The 19,441-nt window shown below is 38.6% G+C and overlaps 1 protein-coding gene across 1 annotated transcript in view; it reads left to right on the top strand.

Moving 5' to 3' along the window:
• The window catches only part of si:ch211-186j3.6 (neural-cadherin), a 300,924-nt gene that overhangs the window by 97,763 nt on the left and 183,720 nt on the right, over positions 1–19,441 (top strand). Inside the window, 2 exon segments of the mRNA XM_044098247.1 lie at positions 7,796–7,907; positions 16,152–16,401. Of these exon segments, the coding sequence (XP_043954182.1) occupies positions 7,796–7,907; positions 16,152–16,401 (362 nt within the window).

Consider the following 19,441-nt stretch of genomic DNA (forward strand, 5'->3'; position numbering starts at 1 on the left):
CTTGGTTCAAATGAAAACCAAAGTTATGAAATAATGTTCCTGCTGCACCAAGAATCCCTGAAGGAAACAACACAAGAACCTTTGAAGAAGACACTGAACGCAACTTCCTTCTTCATGTGAACAAAAATGGAGTTGCATTATCTTAGCAGTTGCAGGTCTTCTCTTTTGTCTTTGGTCAAAGATCACAAATCATTTCTCCCACTTGCGCTACACTCGCATGTTTGTTTTGGTTGTATTTACCCAGAATGCCCTACGTTGAACTCCGCTTCCTACTTTTGGTAATTGTCTCTGGTCCACTTGGTGTTCACATATTCGAACTACATCAGAGTTCACTTCAACCAAACCAAGACCTGAATGGGCAGGACCTCATCCCAGACCCAGAGTGGGCGCTCTGCCTTTTTCCATCTTCGCTTTATATTTTAAATGGCAGCTGTGCTGACATTGATCCCTCTTGCTCTGCTGCTTGTTTCATCCTCAGCTGGAGAAGAGCAGTGTTAACGAACATGCATGGACTGCTAATGCTGTTTAAAAAAAACATTATGTCCTCCACTTTCTGTTACTTAACGTCAATGCAGTCCTGATATCGGAAGTGGGTAGAAAAAATGCTTCAAGGACAATTTGAGAAACAAACGTTTGCTTCAGTTTTTGTTGCTCTACGTTTTTGCCTCTGAATGTAATCTGCTGTGAAATAAATATGGTTTTTGCTGTCAAAGTATATATATATATATATATATATATATATATATATATATATATATATATGTGTGTGTGTGTGTGTGTGTGTGTGTGTGTGTGTGTGTGTGTGTGCGCGCTGGACTCACTGAGCATGACTTTAATTTGCAGGTAGTTTTCAAGTTTCTCACTCCGGGAGTGATGGCTCATCGGCACCATTAGTCACCTAACCAGCCTGAGACCTGCCTGCAGCTTCTTAAGTGTGTGACTCTGCACACCTTTAGGTTTATGTGTGTTTGCACTCATCTCGCATTATTACAGCTGACTTCCTCTTTCTGCTCTTACAATCTTGGTTCCCTGTTTCACACACACATGCTGTGCCTCCATACATCTTAGTGAGCTATCATAACGCTCTCATAAAAACAAACATTCTTCACATCTATCACCGTATAAAGCTGGACCTGGTGACTCTTGGTTCAGTGTTCTAGGGAGTGAAAACAGCTGGGAAGCCACCACATTTCAGTCTATTGGTGTGTAAAATGTGAAAAAAACACAATATGACCAGTCACAGAGGACATTTTGCTAGCAAATGTATTGTGACTTCCACTTTAGCATAACTTCTGCCGTAATTTTATTTTATTTTTTTGGGTTTTGCTTTTTGCATTTTGTTGACCCTTCTGGGCTTTCATTGTATGTACTTCTGTCCAACTTCCCATCAGCTTTATACAGCTAACACTCTTCCTACAAGTCCAGATTTATGAAGTGCAAAGCTAAAAGAAAAACAGAGTCTTCAGTCAGAGGCTTCTTCAAATTTGTTGTAATACAGGCTTCTACAGAAGATAATTTCTGCCCACTGTTAGTAGAATCTACATAAACTCTTTGAAGAACATTGAATAATATTTAGTTTCCTTTTGAGATAAATGAAGTATCTTTGGATTAGAATCACTACTCTTCATGCCGGTAGATTCTGCCAGGTGAGCTGTGAATGTCCGCAGCTCCTCCAGATCCACCACGACCCTCTTGGATGTTTCTTTGATTAATGGCCTCCTTGTTCAGCCTGTCAGTGTAGGTGCATGGTGGTCGGTTTGCAGTTGTCTCACCCTCTTTATTTTTAGATGACAGATTGAATAGCTCTCCATAAGATGTTCCAAGCTTACGGTATTCATTTATAACTTGATCCTGCTTTTATGTTGTATTGCTGATCTGCTATGTTCCCTGGTCTTCATGGTACCTTTGCTTAACTAATTAATTATTTTTTTTGAATATTCAAAAAAAATGCAGCTCTGGAAACTGAAATACCTAACCTCACTACTATTGCTACCACCTGACACCAGGGGCGCCGCCAGGAATCATGAGCCCCATGTCAATAAATGTCATCCCCACCCCTCTTTGCAGCTGCTGTTACATTTTCTTGAGTTTATCTGACTCATCAAAAGCTTCATAATTTTAAAGGCTTGCTTTCTTTGGTCCAATACTGATACTAACACAATATTTACTGCTCATAAATTTTACATCCTACAGTCTGCATACAGTATGCAAATAGGTTGCTCAAATTTTTTCTATTAGTTTTAGATTACTGAAATGTCTCTCCCCACGAGAAACAGTCATAGGCAACATGCAACATATTCATGAAGCAATCCAGACTTCTCAAAAAATGCTACGTAGTTGCATTTTATCCACGTTTTACACAAGTATGCAACTTTAATAAAAAATGTTTTCTCAATATTTGTTAAAACTGTCACCGTCTTGTCCCAGTTTGTTATGAGACAAATAATCTGTGAAAACAATCAATCTCCTCCCTGAACTATAGCTGAGGTAATGCAACATTCTGACCAAAAACAACCAATCAGAACCATGAGGAGGGTCTTAGCGCTGTCAGTCACTACTAAATGTGATAATGATGGAGAAACAACTTATCATTACGAAACTTATCGCTAGTTACAGCAGAGCACAGAGCAAGGTTAGGGAGGATGAGCAGCCACATGACATTGTGACTGACAGCGCTAAACCCCGCCTCCTGCCTCTGATTAACTGGGATTTTTAAAAAAAAATTTTTTATTGTTGCTACTCTTCACCAAAATCCACTTTATTTTTTTTTAAATGGCTGGATTTTGTTGATTGGTTGGTCATGGGTTATTGTTTGGCTTATTTGTACGCTGTCATAAATTAAATAATAGTAGAAAAGGTAGTATGACTGATGAATCTGAATGCTGTTTAGCAGAGATCCCAGTGGAGAAGAGGTCCAAAATAAAATAGATAGCAGACCAGAGTGTCTGTTGAAAACATAGTGTTGTTTAAAGGAGCCTCTTTGTCACCAGTCTCCAAGGGAAAATCTCTACGTTTCATCCAAAAACTCTCAATGATGGTTTTTATTTTTTTTATTTTTATTTTTACAAGGCCCTCTTCTGTAAAAGCCTGAAAGATGGGAGCAACAATGAGAAAAATTGTGTCTGCATTTCACATTTTGCTTCCAGCGAGTGTGGGCTGAATGACAGAAGAGCTATAAACACAGACACCGAAGGAACCAGAAGGAAAAATAAAAGAAGAAGTCGATATGCGACCTAGTCCTATCGCCTGCACTGTTTCATCAACATCATAGCTGGAGCAAAATGGACAACCTGGAGGTCATGAAGGAGCAGATGCACTCAGAATGTAGAGCTGATGCCCAATATGTATGTACACAGTACAAACAGACCTCTTCTCTTTCTACGTGACATTGAATCAGGCTGTAGACTAAGGGTCTTCAACTACAGCCTTGAGAGCCGGTGTACTGCAACTTTTAGATGTCTTTCTGCATCAACACGCCCGAATCAAACATTCAGGTCATTAGCAGGACTCTGGAGAAGTCTGGAGAGCTTGACTGCATGCTGAGGAGGCAATTCACCCTCTTGATACACGTGTGTTGGATGTGGAACACGTCTAATAGTGCGTTCACTCCAGTGCTGTTTAGTCCAACTAGTTTGTTTTCCTGTAGAAAGTCTGGTTCGTGTGGGGGAGTGTGAATGTGCAATCCAACGCTGGTTCGCCTACAAACCTCGGTCCCGGTTCGGTTGAAGTGAACTCTGGTGTGGTTTGAATTCGTTTGTGAACGCCTAGCAGACCGGAGACTGCTCCAAAAGCAGGAATTGAACTACAGTGCAGGGGGATTGGGGTAAATACAACAAAAACAAACATCTAGTAGTTAAGGGAGAAATGGCTGGTGGTTTATTTTTTACTAAAGACAGAAAAGAAAAAAATCCTCCAACCACTAAAATCTGACACAAAAATCCATTTTTGCTTACATTTCATGAAGAAGGAAGTTGCGCGCTCATCTTTTCTTCAGAGGTTTGTGTGTTATTTTCTCCAGTGCTTCTTGGCACAGCACCACCACAGGTGAGGAGGGGAACAGGTTTTTCAAATAGATTGGTTAGTTTGACACAGTGCAGTGGGAAAGTGAACCACAGCATCTGGAAATGCTGGTAGACGCAACACTGAGCCGAGTCCACCAGATTGTCAGGGGTGAAAATACACAAAAAGATGCAGGATACTAGAATCTCAGGATCCTGTGATACTGAGACACTGAAGCCACAGATATTTTATTAATAACCCCAGATCTGATGACGTTATTCCATTATTCAGTTTAATTTACATTAAAAACCTGCACGAGTTAGGATTAAACAAGTTTTTCACTTTGCATGCATTGCATCCCTTGTATAAAACCTGTTACTGGGAACTCCTAAGAAAACAACAAGAACAACAACAGGTAATTTGAACACACACTGCTCCATAGCAACAGGTCTACAGGCACATGCAGCTGGTTGTTGTCAAAATGTCTCAACTCTCTGGTCTCTGAGGTTATTTGAAGCTTTTCTTCCTCTATCAGTGAGGTGGGACTAGGACGATAGATGGAGAATAAAGTTTTCTCCTGTTGCCGCAGTAACAGCAGAGCTGAACAGACCAGGTGGATTTTATCCAGCTCAGCTTATTAAGCTGATCAATATTTATAAACAAGTGCAAATTTATTTTAGAGATAATGAAAAAGTAAAGAGCAAATAAAAAAAAAAAACATGCTCAGTAGCTATTGCTACATACGTTTATACATTTCTTCAAGGCAGTTAGCATTTCTTACGTTTTGGAGAAAAGGTTTGGAAGCAACATTTGTCTTTGGTGTTTAGCAACATTTTTAGTCAGCCCTAACAGTATACTTTTATAATGCTATGTTGCTGATCAAATTCATATCCCTGGTACGCCTTACCTCACCCATCTATCTTTATTCATAAAATTATCTGGATGATTTAGTTTTCACCTAAATTCTGACTGTACATTAAGCAGTTTATGCATTAGCTTTCAGTAAAGAAATGTAAAAAATACGTTTGGCGATTCCAACTGACCTGAAACAACAAACAATTATATTACTTTAAAAAAAAAACAAAAGCAAACTTTATTATGGAGTTTTAAAATATCTGGTTTTAACTCTCCATCTGAGTGACATTTGTTCAGCTCCATAGCTTAGTTTTAATCATCAAACTCAGTGAAACACGTGGGCTTTTTTTAAGGAAAAAATCACTTAAGCATGTGGATGTGTATCTCTGCATCCTTTTCACTACTTATATGCTCCCCACCCACACACACACACACGCCCGCGCACACACCGCAGCAGATTGACAGTGACATGCACACCAATCACCTCAGGGAGCTGACATGGTCACAATTTATTTCCTTTCCGTCTGTTGCTTTGAAGCTGATCTTTGCTGAAGGATTAACTGATATTACAGAATTTCATCTTACCTACCCAGACCTAATACCAGCTGTACTTTCAAACCACTCACGGCATGTGTGTGCGTATGTGTGCGTGTGCATGTGTGTGTGTGTTAAAGTGGTTGGTCATAGTTTGGTGTGTTTATGCGAAAGAAAAGACGATAGTTAGGGGTCACCGAAGCTTCCTGCCAGCTCCAGTCTCCACTGTCTGCTCCTGAATACTCTGGGCAAGCAGTCAACATCTGCTGGAGTAGCCTTTGTTGGCCTTCATGTCCCTAATGAACGGAGCGACATTACAGTGTGTCAGCACAGCCTAGTCTCTTCCACATTATAAAGTCATCTTTACACGTGTGTCTTTTGTTAGCTCAGGGCTTCAGAGGAACTGTGCTGACCTACTGAAGTACAGCAGATCCCTCCCCGAGGAGGAAGAGGAGGAGGAGGGGGTAAACCGGAGGAACAGGGTCAAGTCGGATGGAGAATGAAGCTCCTCTTTTGGTTATGGATACGGTTAATTTAGATTTTTACAGAACTCTGGATGTAAAGAAACCAATTTTGAAGAGTGTTTGTGGAAGTAATTCCTGCTGTCATACTGACTTTAATATGTGTGATCGCCCAGGCAGGTCTGGGTATGCAGTAGCAGAATATTACTTCAAAATATAGAGTATTGTTGTTCTCAGTTTAGATATTTCTAATAGGACCAGTAGCTGCACTTCCATTACCAGCATGCACAAAATTTTGAAAATATTCCACTAATGATTGGAAATGGTGAGAATAATAACTTTCCATTTGGAAAGGCAAACACCTTCAAGTTTCTAACATGTAGTTACAGAAATCTAACAAGAAGGTTTGGCTTAATCATCCTAATTTCATCTATCACTACTGTGCAGATGACATTTATACTTAATAATAATAATAGTATTCAATTGTAATATTCAAATTGCTGGTCACAGGTAGGCTTAAAGTTACTCTACTTGTCTGGTGTTGGAACCAGATTTGGTCCAGGACACGTAGACACAGCAGTCACTCCCCACTTTAAATACATTTTTATATAACAGACTAGCCTGCATAAAGCACACAGCACAGCATAGCGTGATCAGGACTATTTCAGATCATGTTGGGGACTCATTGTAGAAAATCCCATATTAATTTGTGCCTTTTTCAATGTAAGGACATTCACAGAGCCCACTTGTCCAAATCCATGTCAGCCAGGATTTGGCAAGGATGAGAACGTTGTAATCCATAAATTGTTTGACCTGTCCTGGTTTAGCAAAACTTCCTGAAAGGAGGTATAACACACCCTGAATGAGGTCACTAACCTGAAATTGACCCTGTGACCTTTGCTTGCTCCCTTGCATATGGTGGGTTAGTGCTAGTATGCTATGTCTGAAAGTGAAGGCTGCCTGTCCACCAATATTCAACAGCTTTCATGCCTTGCCTCAGTTTTTACATGATTCATTCTTCTATTCAAAGTTCTAGTGGACTTCTACCTAGTTGTGGTCCATTTTCTGTTATTTTTCTCTGGAACGTGACCTTTAATTATTTGTCTCTATTAGCAGATTTTTTCTGCAGCACATATCTAAAATATTCTTAAGAAAATACAACTTTGGAAGCTGAAATGCAAAGTCCAATGCTACTTGACATGCTGTAGGTTGATGTCTGCAAAGCCTTTTTTTTCTTTGAGTTTTGATACCAATATCTGAGGTTTACAGCTGATCTGATACGGAGAAACAGCTGAATTGTCTTAAAACATTTATTTTTTAAACACAGACATGAATGTTCTGAATTACACATTTAGTTGCCAACTGTAGCAGTACAACACACTTAAATACACCAATAGCTTCACAGGTTTTCTTCAAAGATTTAAAAACAACTTTAATGTGTTTAGTCGGTGCAATTAGGAGTAGAACAGCCAATAAAAAATAAATTATAAAGAAACTGAAAGTGGCAAAAACAATTGGTTGTCTACTTTGGTCAAACATGTAAATATAAACTGCAACAAACCTTCATTCAAATGGGTCAGAAAGCGCAATTAGGAATTCTAAATATAATGTAAAAAAAATATTAAAGCATGACGTTGCTCATGGCAGAAAACAGAATTAGACTGAATAGATCTGCCCTTGTTGATCGGACACATTGTCATTGGTACCCAATCTACAATTTTTTTTTTTTCAATATTGGGACTGATACAGATATTATCAGATCAGTATATATATTGTTCATAGTAAACTTTAAATATAAACATAAAAAAAATATGGCAATGAAACTAGTAACATGAAAAGTCTACTTCCTGATGTTCTATGCTTTTTGTTTCTGTGAAAGTAGAAATGGCTGCAGCAACATATTTTTACCATAGGTGAACACAAATTCTTCTTTTTTTCTCTGCCAGGTGCGAGTTGTTATTGTTGATGAGAACGACTGCGTTCCAGAATTCCTGCAGTCGATTTACAGCAAGGACGGCGTTCCGGAGATGGTTACAACGGCAACCTCCTTGTTGCAGGGTGAGACCTTCTGAAAACCCAGAAAACCCATCCTCTCTCCCATCACTGATTGTGCTCCATGTTCCAGCTCTCTCCACATTTAACACAGCATATGGGCAGCTCTTGTACATATTTCTTGCTGCGCTTTTCCCCTCATAATAAAATTGTTGGTGCCTTAAGGAACAAGTGTATAAAGTGCAAATATCTGTTCAAACCTAAACTTTAATCTGATGCTAATCCGTGGGAGATAGTTGTTCTGGGAATGTATTTACATTTCTTTCCACAGGGCATAAACTTGTTGGGGAATATGTCTAAACCTTGTAAAAATTGTTTGTTAGTGTATAAACGCTGCCTGGACTAAACACTGCCAAAAAGTGAAAGACGAGTTGATATTTAAAATAGAGTCTTACAAATTCAACAGACACTTATCTTTAGGTGGGCTTGGAATAAATAATTGCGTGGTGCCAGTGTTGGGGATTAAACCTGTCACTTCTGAATTAAAAATGCCACTAGCTATTCAACTTGAAGAGCTAAAAGTTGAGTATTAAAGTGTAAAATAAAGAGCAGGCGTCTGACAACAGAATATCCGCATTATGAAAACATTATTCCTCGTTTCTCCTTTTTCACATGGAAATATTCCTGACAAATGTGAGGCCCGTGGCAGACAGGTTATATTCTGAGGTAGGAGGGATGTTTTCTGTACAGAGTCTGAGAGTTTCTGTCTGTGGCTCTGCCAATATTCTGCTGGATCTGTTCAACTGCGGTTTTAGGTCTTTGTGGGTATAGTCGCTAAAAGCAAAATCAGGGTAATTTTTGTTGCAATTTTGTAGCAATTGAACAACTTTTTGAGCGATTATCATAAATCTAACCTGTAAGACGTAGAAATGTGCCTCTAAAAACGGATGAAGGTAAATGTCATGATAACAAATTTTGCTGAAAATAAATTGTCCCAGAAATGATTGTGATACACAGTAATATTGTTGTTTTGAATTCATTTTCACCTGGCATAATAATGCAAGCACACCCTCTCAAAAATCAATAACCTTTAAGTTTCAAATAACATTTAACATGGAATCGGAAGGCATTTTCAATATCCATAACAAATAACCTCACGCACACCTCCCAAAAAAAAACAAACAAAAAAAAAACACAATAAATAAAATGATTGATGAAGTCTCTAAACTGAATTGCCCTTCAAAACATATTAATCATAGGCTCGGACTGGGTAAACAGGAACAATATGAATGTTGCTGCTGCTGTGCTGAAAAACCTTTTGGGACTTTTGGGAGAAAATAAAACATTTGCAGTATCTTTCAATTACATTAAAAGGCACCATCACTTAAAAGATTAAGCAAACTACACAAACATTCAAATGGAAATTATTGTCTTCATTTTAATTTATCTCGCAATTGATTGATTTATTTTGTATCATGACAGCCTTAGTTAATGTATGAGAACTTAAAGTTCCAACTTTTATTTGGGATCGTTCCAGGAAAGATTAAATTTGTGGATCTGGACTTTTGTTCACTGTTTGGGCATGGATGCTTTTGTTACTTGCTGTTATGAAATGTCATACTTTGGGATAAAAAAATCTTAGTTTAAAGGAGCAATACTTATTCTGTTGTCGGCAGATAGTGAATAGATTAAGATACACGGGGCTAAATAGGGGCTAAAATCAAACAAATATTTGGGTTTACATCACGGTTTCACATAAACGTAATATTGAGTCACATCCTGAAATTCATAGCACAGGAGTGTTTAATATTAAGCAGAATGATGGGTTGTGAATATTCTCAGTAGTTTGATCTGGACCTTCAATTAATGTGAAAAACCTGGTTGATAAAAGATGAGTCCTTTGTGTTGTACCTTCCACTTTTAAACTGTAGCTGTTTTGAAAGGCTATGAATATTTTTTATTTTTTTTGCACGATTATTTTCTTTTAGAGATGTTTTAAAATTCCTACTTTGAGCTGGAAAACCAACTTTATGCAATTTTTTTATTTTATTTTTTGTAGTCGAGGTTCAGACAAAGACATCTTGTGACCCTCAAGCAGCCGCTGGGCCACACTTTGGACACTCTTTCCCAGGGGGTCATGAAGGGAATATAGAGACAAAATCTGGGCTGTAAAGGCTGATTGTTGCGTAACAGTTCAGAATAAAATGTTTAGTTAAAGACTATTAAATTGCAAACTGTCTTTAAATAATTTAATACCATACCAATAATAAAGAAAGTGTAGCAGAATGACAACATTGTGAATGAAGAATAATTAATGAAAATGAAACACGTTTCTACAGTTGGCAGTTTAGAGCCCTCATTGGAAATGCTCATTATACTTAAACTGAAACTGAGTGTTGGACTCATGGCAGCTGCTCTTACATCTTGTGTTGCTGCCTTGCTCAAAGGTATTATCATCACCCTCTTCACTGTCATCATCATCATTCTTTAACCGGAACATTATGTAAAAGTAAGAACATTTGGGTGAGTTTGCAGTAGTTTTGTGAGTTTGTGTTCTTGACATTTAATCCTTCTATTTAATATATCTTATAGTTTTATCTGAAATCCTTTTTTTTCATGCTGTGTTGTTGTCGAGGGATTTTAGCAGTGGGTAACAGCAAAACAATATTTGCTGAAATATGAATAAAAATCAGGGCTGTGCTTTTGACATTGTGTAAATAAACCCTTCTTTATTCCACTTCACTAACTTCCAGCATGAGGCCATATTTGTCCCCAGTTGAGCGCAGTGAGTTAATAAAGTCTTCACCCACTTCAAAGAAGGCTGTGGTCCAGAACCTCTTAAGACTTAAATGTGGAATGTTGTTAGTTTGTAAGATCTGTTTGTATAAAATAATCTTTAGGTGTAACATAATGGTGTGTGAGTCAGGGAGTAAATTGGTGGATGGGGTTGTGAGATGTGTGATGTAGGAGGTTTGGTGCCATCAACAGGTGCACAGAGGAGGTGAGAGAGTCCCCCCTTCTGAGCTCCTGTCTGTGCACACACACATGCATACTGGTTTGGGAAACGATGATCAGGAAGAAAGCAAAAGTGAAAGCAGTATGGTTAGACTTTCATTGTTGAAATAGGTACAAATAGGTAAATAGGTAAAATATTTTTTTTCCTAGGACATATCTAAACTATGAGGAAAAACGGCTTTAGAAGCTGAAGTACATAGGTTCAGCTATCGGCTGGAGTTTGCAAAGAATCCAGAAGTGCCGTTAATTTTTTATTTCACAGATTGGTTGAAATCCCAGGAGCAGAAATAAGTAAGACTGCAGACGTTCACTTCCACTGCATCACTGAGACAGTTTCCACAGTGCACATGAAATCAAATTAAGATATATTTGGTGTTTGAATTCTTAAAATGGGTAGTTATCAACATTCGTTGAAGGATTTTCAAGTATTTGTGGATTTGAAAAAATATATTCATAGTTTCTTTTCTGTCAAAATGCAACAGAGGGTTAAACAAATGTTTCTAATAATTTAATTTTACATAACTGCTATGACTCCTCTGCTTTATGAAGTATTTCATCCTGTTTGATGATTGATATGATTATTGCCACGTTTTACGAGCATCCATCCACCCATCCATCCATCCATCCATCCATCCATCCATCCATCCACCCATCCATCCATCCATCCATCCATCCATCCATCCACCCATCCATCCATCCATCCATCCATCCATCCATCCATCCATCCATCCATCCATCCATCCATCCATCCATCCATCCATCCATCCATCCACCCATCCATCCATCCATCCATCCATCCATCCATCCATCCATCCATCCATCCATCCATCCATTTTCTAACACCCTTGTCCCTAGTGGGGTCAGGAGGTGCTGGTGTCTATCTCCAGCTAACATTCCAGGCGAGAGGCGGGGTCACCCTGAACAGTTCACCAGTCTGTCGCAGTTTTATGAGCAAATGAGGCAATTAATTCAGTTTCTGTTCATTTGTGAAACTTTTGGAAATGACAGCGTCTGCAGTGCGCCACAGTAAAGGAAAAATAACACAAAAAAACATGTGGGGGGAAAAAAAAACTTAAAGCCACTGATGTACTGCTTTTTTCTCCCGCTCTGTGTCGTCTTCTTTCCAAACTCATATTCGTTGCTGTAGCAACCGACTAACAGCAGCTCCACTAGCCAAAAGAGCTGAGATTACGTTCAGGTGTCTCACCAACAAAACTCTAAAATTCCCCCACAAAATAGAACATTCGCTCCGTTACAGATTTAAGGTTTTTGGGCTTGAGGTTTAAGTGGTGGCCTCAACAAAGCGATGGTTAGCTGACTTAAACACCTGCTCTACTGGTGATCCGTCAGAGTGTAGGTGTTTAGGTCACCTTATTTTAGTGCTAACTGAACTAAAACTCACCAAACTGCACAGGTAGATGTTAAAGCTCTTAGAGTCAAGCTAGCAGAACTAACCTCCTACTTATTATGGTAGTCACAATATTCCCGTGTCAGTGAACAGGAATGGAGCTCTGGAGTCACATGATGTCTGATCCAGTAACCCAAACCTACAGAGAATGGTGCCTCAGATGTTTCACAATCAACAGTTAAGTTTGTAGAACTTATTGTAATGTGTTGGACTGATCTTTATTTTTTAATCTAGTGTGATGGAGCATGAAGTCTCTTTACATCATGTAGGACAGGACCAGGCTGGGAACCAGTGAGAGGCGTTCACTGTTGTGGCTCATTGGTGCATTGTGGCCTCCAGGCTCCTCTATAGTGATTTAACTCAACAATTTGATGCAAGATTCCAAAAAGGTTTTCTGATGAATGCTCAAACGGTGCTCTGAGGAGTAGAAATCTGTACTTAGTAAATTAAATATTGACTCGTTTGCCATGTGGCCGGCTGCTGCATGCAGTTAGACTCAGGGCAGACACTACTATTACCGTTCATTTTTCACCTATCTTCAATGCATGAGAGGTAGTTCATCACTTTCCAGCAGAATAGCTGCTGCATTTCAACTGCACTTCACAAACCTGTCAGTCGTTTCAAGCAGCTGGACACTGCAGAGTAAACACACGGAAATGCACTTTGTCCAACTCCTAATGCAGACTTCAGTTTTAATCCCTCACATCAGAGAAAACGCATGAAGAAGACACCAACATTTCCAGCTTGACTCGGTATCCTTTAAACCGTGTATCCCAATGTTTCTTCCTTGTGAGATTCATCCTTGGTGATGTCAAGATGAGATATAGCACAAATGCAGACTCAAGTGTTTGCATACCTTCTTCTTCGAAACCGTTTTCTCTCTGTTCCTTTGGTGAATTTAAAGCTCATCTCTTAGGTAATAAAGAAACTGACTAAATGGTGTATTTTAAAAAGTGATGTCTGACAGGCTGGCCTGAACTCTTCTCCCAGTGTTTTAATATTTTCTATTTCAATACACAGCTTCTGTCAATTATGTATGTTTAAGAAACAGTACTAGTTTCATAGATCAGGACATGAGTCAAGGTAACAACTTATTTGATTTCTTTGGAAAAGACATGTGGTTCTTCACAAAATGGTTTTTTGAAAATTAAAAAAGCGTTCATTTGAAATACATTGCAAGTTTTCACAAAATCCGAAGTTGTTTTTTTTGTGTGTTTTTTTAAAGAGTACTGATCCATCCATCCATCCATCCATCCATCCATCCATCCATCCATCCATCCATCCATCCATCCATCCATCCATCCATCCATCCATCCATCCATCCATCCATCCATCCATCCATCCATCCATCCATCCATCCATCCATCCATCCATCCATCCATTTTCTGTTCACCCTTGTCCCTAATGGGGTCGGGAGGGTTGCTGGTGTCTATCTCCAGCTACGTTCTGGGCGAGAGGCGGGTTTCACCCTGGACTGGACGCCAGTCTGTCGCAGGGCAACAAAGTACTGATGGGGGGGGGAAACATTACCGTACATCAATCATCTAATTTTCAGTGTGATGTGAATGATTCTCCTCGCACCTTAAACAATCAGTTTAAGACATTTAAAAGCCCCAGGAGTCCATTTCTCAGAGCAAAATTACATCTTGCAGCAAAGTATGCATTTATTATGAATTAACCGAATTCACATTCACATGTCTTAACTGGCAAGAAACACTCCCAACCAACCAAAAAAAAAAGAAATTTCCTCTACTTCTTACAACAATAAAGAAACCTTTGTGCACTGATTATTCAACAATCCCGAGCTCTAAGAACTGTAAATCTTTTTCAAATATTTTTCAGATCATTTTCTCAACTCTATGTGGGATTTTGGATTACCTATTAATCTCCCAGTGGACGGGGAAGCGGAGAAAGAAGGAAAAGAAGTATCCTGTGCATTCAGTGACCTTGGATCTCACTTTAGTCTGGAGTATAAACAGTCTCACCTGGGTGGCAGAAGGCTTTAGTCTCTCCTGTCCAGGGATCACACACTGGCAGCATGCTCCAGAATTACACCCTCACTAAGGCAGAGACGTGTACACTCTATAAAACTATCTCTAACTTACAGTATAGTACCACCAGCTATTGTCAGAGTTTTATTGCATAAAAATGATAAAATTCTGACAACCACAGCTGCCGGTATTTTATTGTAAAATTGAGATTTTTATTTTTTTAGATATTTTTGCAGTGTAGGTATTTGTTCTTTCAGTCGGCCCTGAAAGAACAAGGTCAACTGTTCTCGACCCTGGATTGTCTCACAGATCTTCAACCACAACTTTCTCTTTCAGTAACAGATGTTTTTGTGGCAAACTCCCCTTAATATCGGCATAGAAAACCCAAAATCTCTTTCATCAGGATGGCCAGGATAAAGGATAAAACAAGTTTTGAATATGAATAGGCATTCTCTCCTCACAATATTAGGGAGCCAGGGTCGGCCCGTCCCACAGAGTTCACTTCCTCGTGGAAGTCAAGGGCCCTAAAATGGAAGTCATCAAAAATGTTTAGCAATTTTTAGTTTTATCTTAGCTACTGTCACTCCTCTGCCAGCTAACCTCGTTCTCGCTCTTTCACTGACTTCCATTCATTTTTCATTTTTTTCTATAGTCTAACCCCCTAAACCAATACATACCTAAACCTAAACCGAACCTGAACTCAGCTCACCCCTCAGTCCTAGACTTAACCTCTAACCCCAAAAACAGCAGTTCTTCTTATTGGCAGTTGGTTCCCACAACGAGAGGTTTGTTTTAAGAAAATGGTTTTTGTTCTGTATCAAACCTAAGGTTATACACACTCCGATACCTCTCTTTCAAGTGACTTTATTACAGTTGATTGGCGGATGGAGAAATTAAAAGCGAAGGCCACACTCTGCAAAAGTTTTAATTATTGTTCGCATTCCTGTCAAATGAAAAGAAAAAAAAAAATCAATTGAAGCAATCTGCACAAAATAAGATAAAATAGTGGATTAGAACAAATGAGGTGAATAAATGGCAACCTCAAAAACCTCCCTTTTATAAACTGTAAAAATCAGTTTTGCCAGCTTTTGTTCAATTAACTACCCTCAAACTATTCATTTGATGCTGTTTAAAATGCCCTAAGGCTTCGTGGCAATAAAGAATTCCACTTTGTTAGCTGTTGTTTCTTCGTTACGTGTGAGTGCTCGCACATGTATTATTCATATGTGTGTGTGCGTGGGCGTGTGTGTGCATGCGTGTGTGTGCGTGTGTGTGTGTGTGCATTGTTTGTACGGGCACATGAGCTAAATGCAATGTAAGGTGAATTGGAGAATTGAGCTTTTGATGGGGAAATGTTCTTGTTAGTGTAAAAATATGCTTATTCAAATCCCTGGTGGAATTTTCTGTTTTAGCAAGGCAATCAATTTGCGGACAAGCGGGTCCGGGCTCCATGGATTCCCAATGCGAGCCGCACGGGCAGAAATGTTGCAAAATGACAGTGTTTTCTATGCTTGCTGTGCAAATATCACTTTGCACTATTGTAGAAAGTAGAAACATAACTTCTATTCTATCATTAGCATGCTTACGTAATACACTGTAGATTTCCTTGATTTTTCTTTCTTTCAGCAGTAGCACGTCGAAAAACAAAATAACTATAATAAGAGACCAAAAAAAGGAAATCAACCCAATTATTTGATGTCCAGGGTTCTTTCTACTGCAGCTCATGTCATTCAGTTCTGCTTACTCTTCAATGTCTTTTACTTTTTCTTTGATCACCTCCATCCTGTAAATTTAGAATAGAACGTGATGTTTGTAATGATGAAATAATTTAGTTGAGCTCTAACTGTGATGATTTTTTCATTCTGTAACTCCTTCTTCCTGTTCCCCATCTCTTAGTGTCCGCCAGCGACTGCGACTCCGGACCGAATGCCGACCTGACCTATTACACCCTGAGTCCAGATTTCATCATTTCTCCTCACGGGACCATCTTCCCAGCGGGACCTCTAGACTACGAGAGACCCAATCACCTGTATGAGTTTGTCGTCATGGCAATTGACAAGGGAGACGTCCCTCGGACGGGAACGACGACGGTACGAATTAGGATGGCCAACGTGAACGACGAGGCACCCGAGTTTTCCCAACATATGTGAGTAAGAGCTGAGATAAACACTTTGAGTTGGCGGTGATGAGACTTACAGTTAGCAGCAGCAATATGGTTGATTCAAATTCTGAATTTTACATGCAGGTCGTTAAATTTGAAAATAACGTGACTAAACGTATTTCTTCATGACAAAACTGAGTCAGGTTGGCTCGGCTGCCTTGGATGCGCCAACCTTCTATGTTCTACCCTCAATGTTTTTAAGGGAATGAGATCAGCACTTTATGAAGGCTATTCAGAAACATTGACTTTGTTGTCCTTAAGTTACTTTAGTGCTGTACTTTACGTCCTTTTCCACTGAAAAGATTTATTTGCACCCAGGCTGTAACTTCTTTGCCTATGTCTTGAGACATTGTTTCAATATTTCCATAAAATGTTACTTCATTACTTCACCAAATTTCAGGAAGAGTAGCAGAATGTGATGCTAACACCACAGACTTTATAATTGGAGTGGAGTTCTGATGCTTTCACAAGCTTTCCTTGATTTTCCTACAAATGTAAGGATAGTGATTATGGACAAGCATATCAGTTTTAGATTTGTCATACCATAGCACATATTTTGTAAATTCTTTTCTCCTGTGTGTATTGTAGAGCTGTGATGTGCTTTTCTGTTGCTTGTGTAGTAAAGGATTCTTCCTCTTTGAGTGGCCTTCCAGTCCATGACACTCTGAATGTGGACTGAGTGTCATGGACTCTGGTCCTTTAGCCACCACAAAGGTTTTAGTTGGAATCCTTATTATATCTACAGGTCAGATAATAACCAGACCTGGCTTTTGAATCCAGCTGTTTTCTAAAAAAAAAAACATTTAAAAAAAGAAAAAAATGGAGTTAAGTCATAACTCAGTTTCAATTACAATCAATTACAGTTCCCCGTAATGAATGAATGAATTCATAAATTGAAGATATTTTATCAGTTGTTCTTTATCCAATTTTAACATTTGATTGATGATCAGAAATATCTAACAGCAGAAGAAATCTGTGAAGGAGAAAATAGTTTTAACAACACTAAATGCATTGCAGAGTTTCAGAAAATCAGAAATAGAAACTGTACTAATGAGCTGCTAAATGTTTTGTTTTAAATGTGTATATCAAGTAATTCTTTTACAAGTAAAACAATAGTCAACATGGTAGATGTTGTCCTAAGAATTTAATGAGTATGCTTTGTTATACCTTCAAAACAACTAAAAATATTTAAAGCAAAAAAATATATATGTATATATGGGAAAAGTATGGACTCTTGCAATCCTTGGAAATGCTTGAATTTCATTTGGGTGTTTTAAAGGTATAGAAGGTGATTGAATTCTATGTAAAGTTATCGATTGAAAGTGCTTGATATTCAGCCAGCACCATTTTATGATAAGGTGCAATCTGTTTGATTAAAAACCTAAATATTGAAAAAGTGATCTACAGTTGAAGCCAGATGTTTATATGTCTAATAAGACACAGACACATTTACTTCTCTCTGTTGGCAGTTAAAGTAGAATAAACCTGCCTTGTCTTATGTCAGTAAGAAATACCAAAAGTATTTCTATTTGCTAAATGGCATCTTTTAGAACATTTGACTTTTAACTGTAATTTTCTTTTTATATTGTCTTAAAGCCATTAATTTGAGCAGTAATGCCATTTGCCTTAATACAATTTGTTTGTATAGTTCGAATTAAATGAATTTAATGGTTCAATGACTTTTTGATCTGTTTAATAGAAATAAAGGTTGTCTCATATTTTGTGCGATAAATGTTTTTTGAAATTGGGGATCTTTTTGTTACATTAGTATTTTTGTTTTTAGACCAGTCAGGTGTATAATTTGTAATTTTACTACTTTAATCTACCACATTACTGCTGTACAATATAGAACACTACCTCAATGCATAATTAATGATGGTAATATGTAACAGTGAATTGAAACTGCATTTTTTTTGTTCATTTTTATTGTTTTTATCTCTAAAGTGTGATGCTGGAAAAGTTTGAAACTTCCCTTTAAAATGTTTGTAAGGCGCTTCAATGTTAAAGTTTATGAACCCGGAACATCCCCATCAGAAACAGAGCTTGGTAGTCCTGCATATTCAGGTTAGAACTTTGTAGCTACTTCCAAATTCAGCGTAGCAGCTTCTGTTAACGCCCCCCCTCATCCCCAGACCCTCGTCCCTCCCCGGCCCCTCTTGCTGCTGTGGTGCCTGCATCTTTTAATTGGTTGATTTTCTGGCAGAGAGCTGGGCAGATTGGTGAGGCAGGGTCAATCAAGCATGCCCACTAGCACCCTCAGGAGGTCCTGAGCCCAAACTTTATGTGCATGGAAGTGCTTTCTGTAATTGAGGAAGTCCAAGGGAAATACGGTCTGGATATGGAAAAGCGATGTCGTTTGTAAAGTGCATTTATATGCAATGCATCTGATATGAATGTGAGAAGGCGTGTGTGTGTGTGTGTATTTGTGCATACGTTTGAGTGTGTTCAAGCAGGAAGGCATTGATTTAATGACAGTGACAACAGAATAATCAGTTTTTCGCTTCCTGACCCTAAGTCTTCTGGCACAACTGACCCAGGAATCCTATTTGACAATACACACACACACCCACACACACACATACACACACCCCTTTTAACTTATTCAGGGAGCCTTACATGTGCTTTCTTTCGTATGCTCATTTAAATGCATCCATGATGCCGTGATGCCTTTGATGAACTCTTCCTCAGGCTTGGGACAATGGCTATGATGAAAAGACAGGAAATTAGAGCAAAAGATAGAAGGCTCATTAAATATGTCATTATCCAGGCGGAAAATGTGGCCAGTTTTTATCGATCTGTGGAGTTGGAAGCGTTCAGTAATGAGTACCCATGTGTGTGGGTGTGTGTGTGTGTGTGTATTTGGGCGTGCGTGTGTGTGTGTGTGTTTTTTTTTTTTTTTTTTTTCCAGGTCAAGAGGGAAGCTTGTCTAAGCAATCAAGTTTTTCTGCAGCATTTTTTTTTTCTCTTGCTGTTTTAATTGTTTACAACTCAGATCTTTCTTGCTGATTATTATATTTTAGTCAAG

The sequence above is a fragment of the Gambusia affinis genome, linkage group LG02 (assembly GCF_019740435.1).
Source record: "Gambusia affinis linkage group LG02, SWU_Gaff_1.0, whole genome shotgun sequence".
NCBI lineage: Eukaryota > Metazoa > Chordata > Actinopteri > Cyprinodontiformes > Poeciliidae > Gambusia > Gambusia affinis.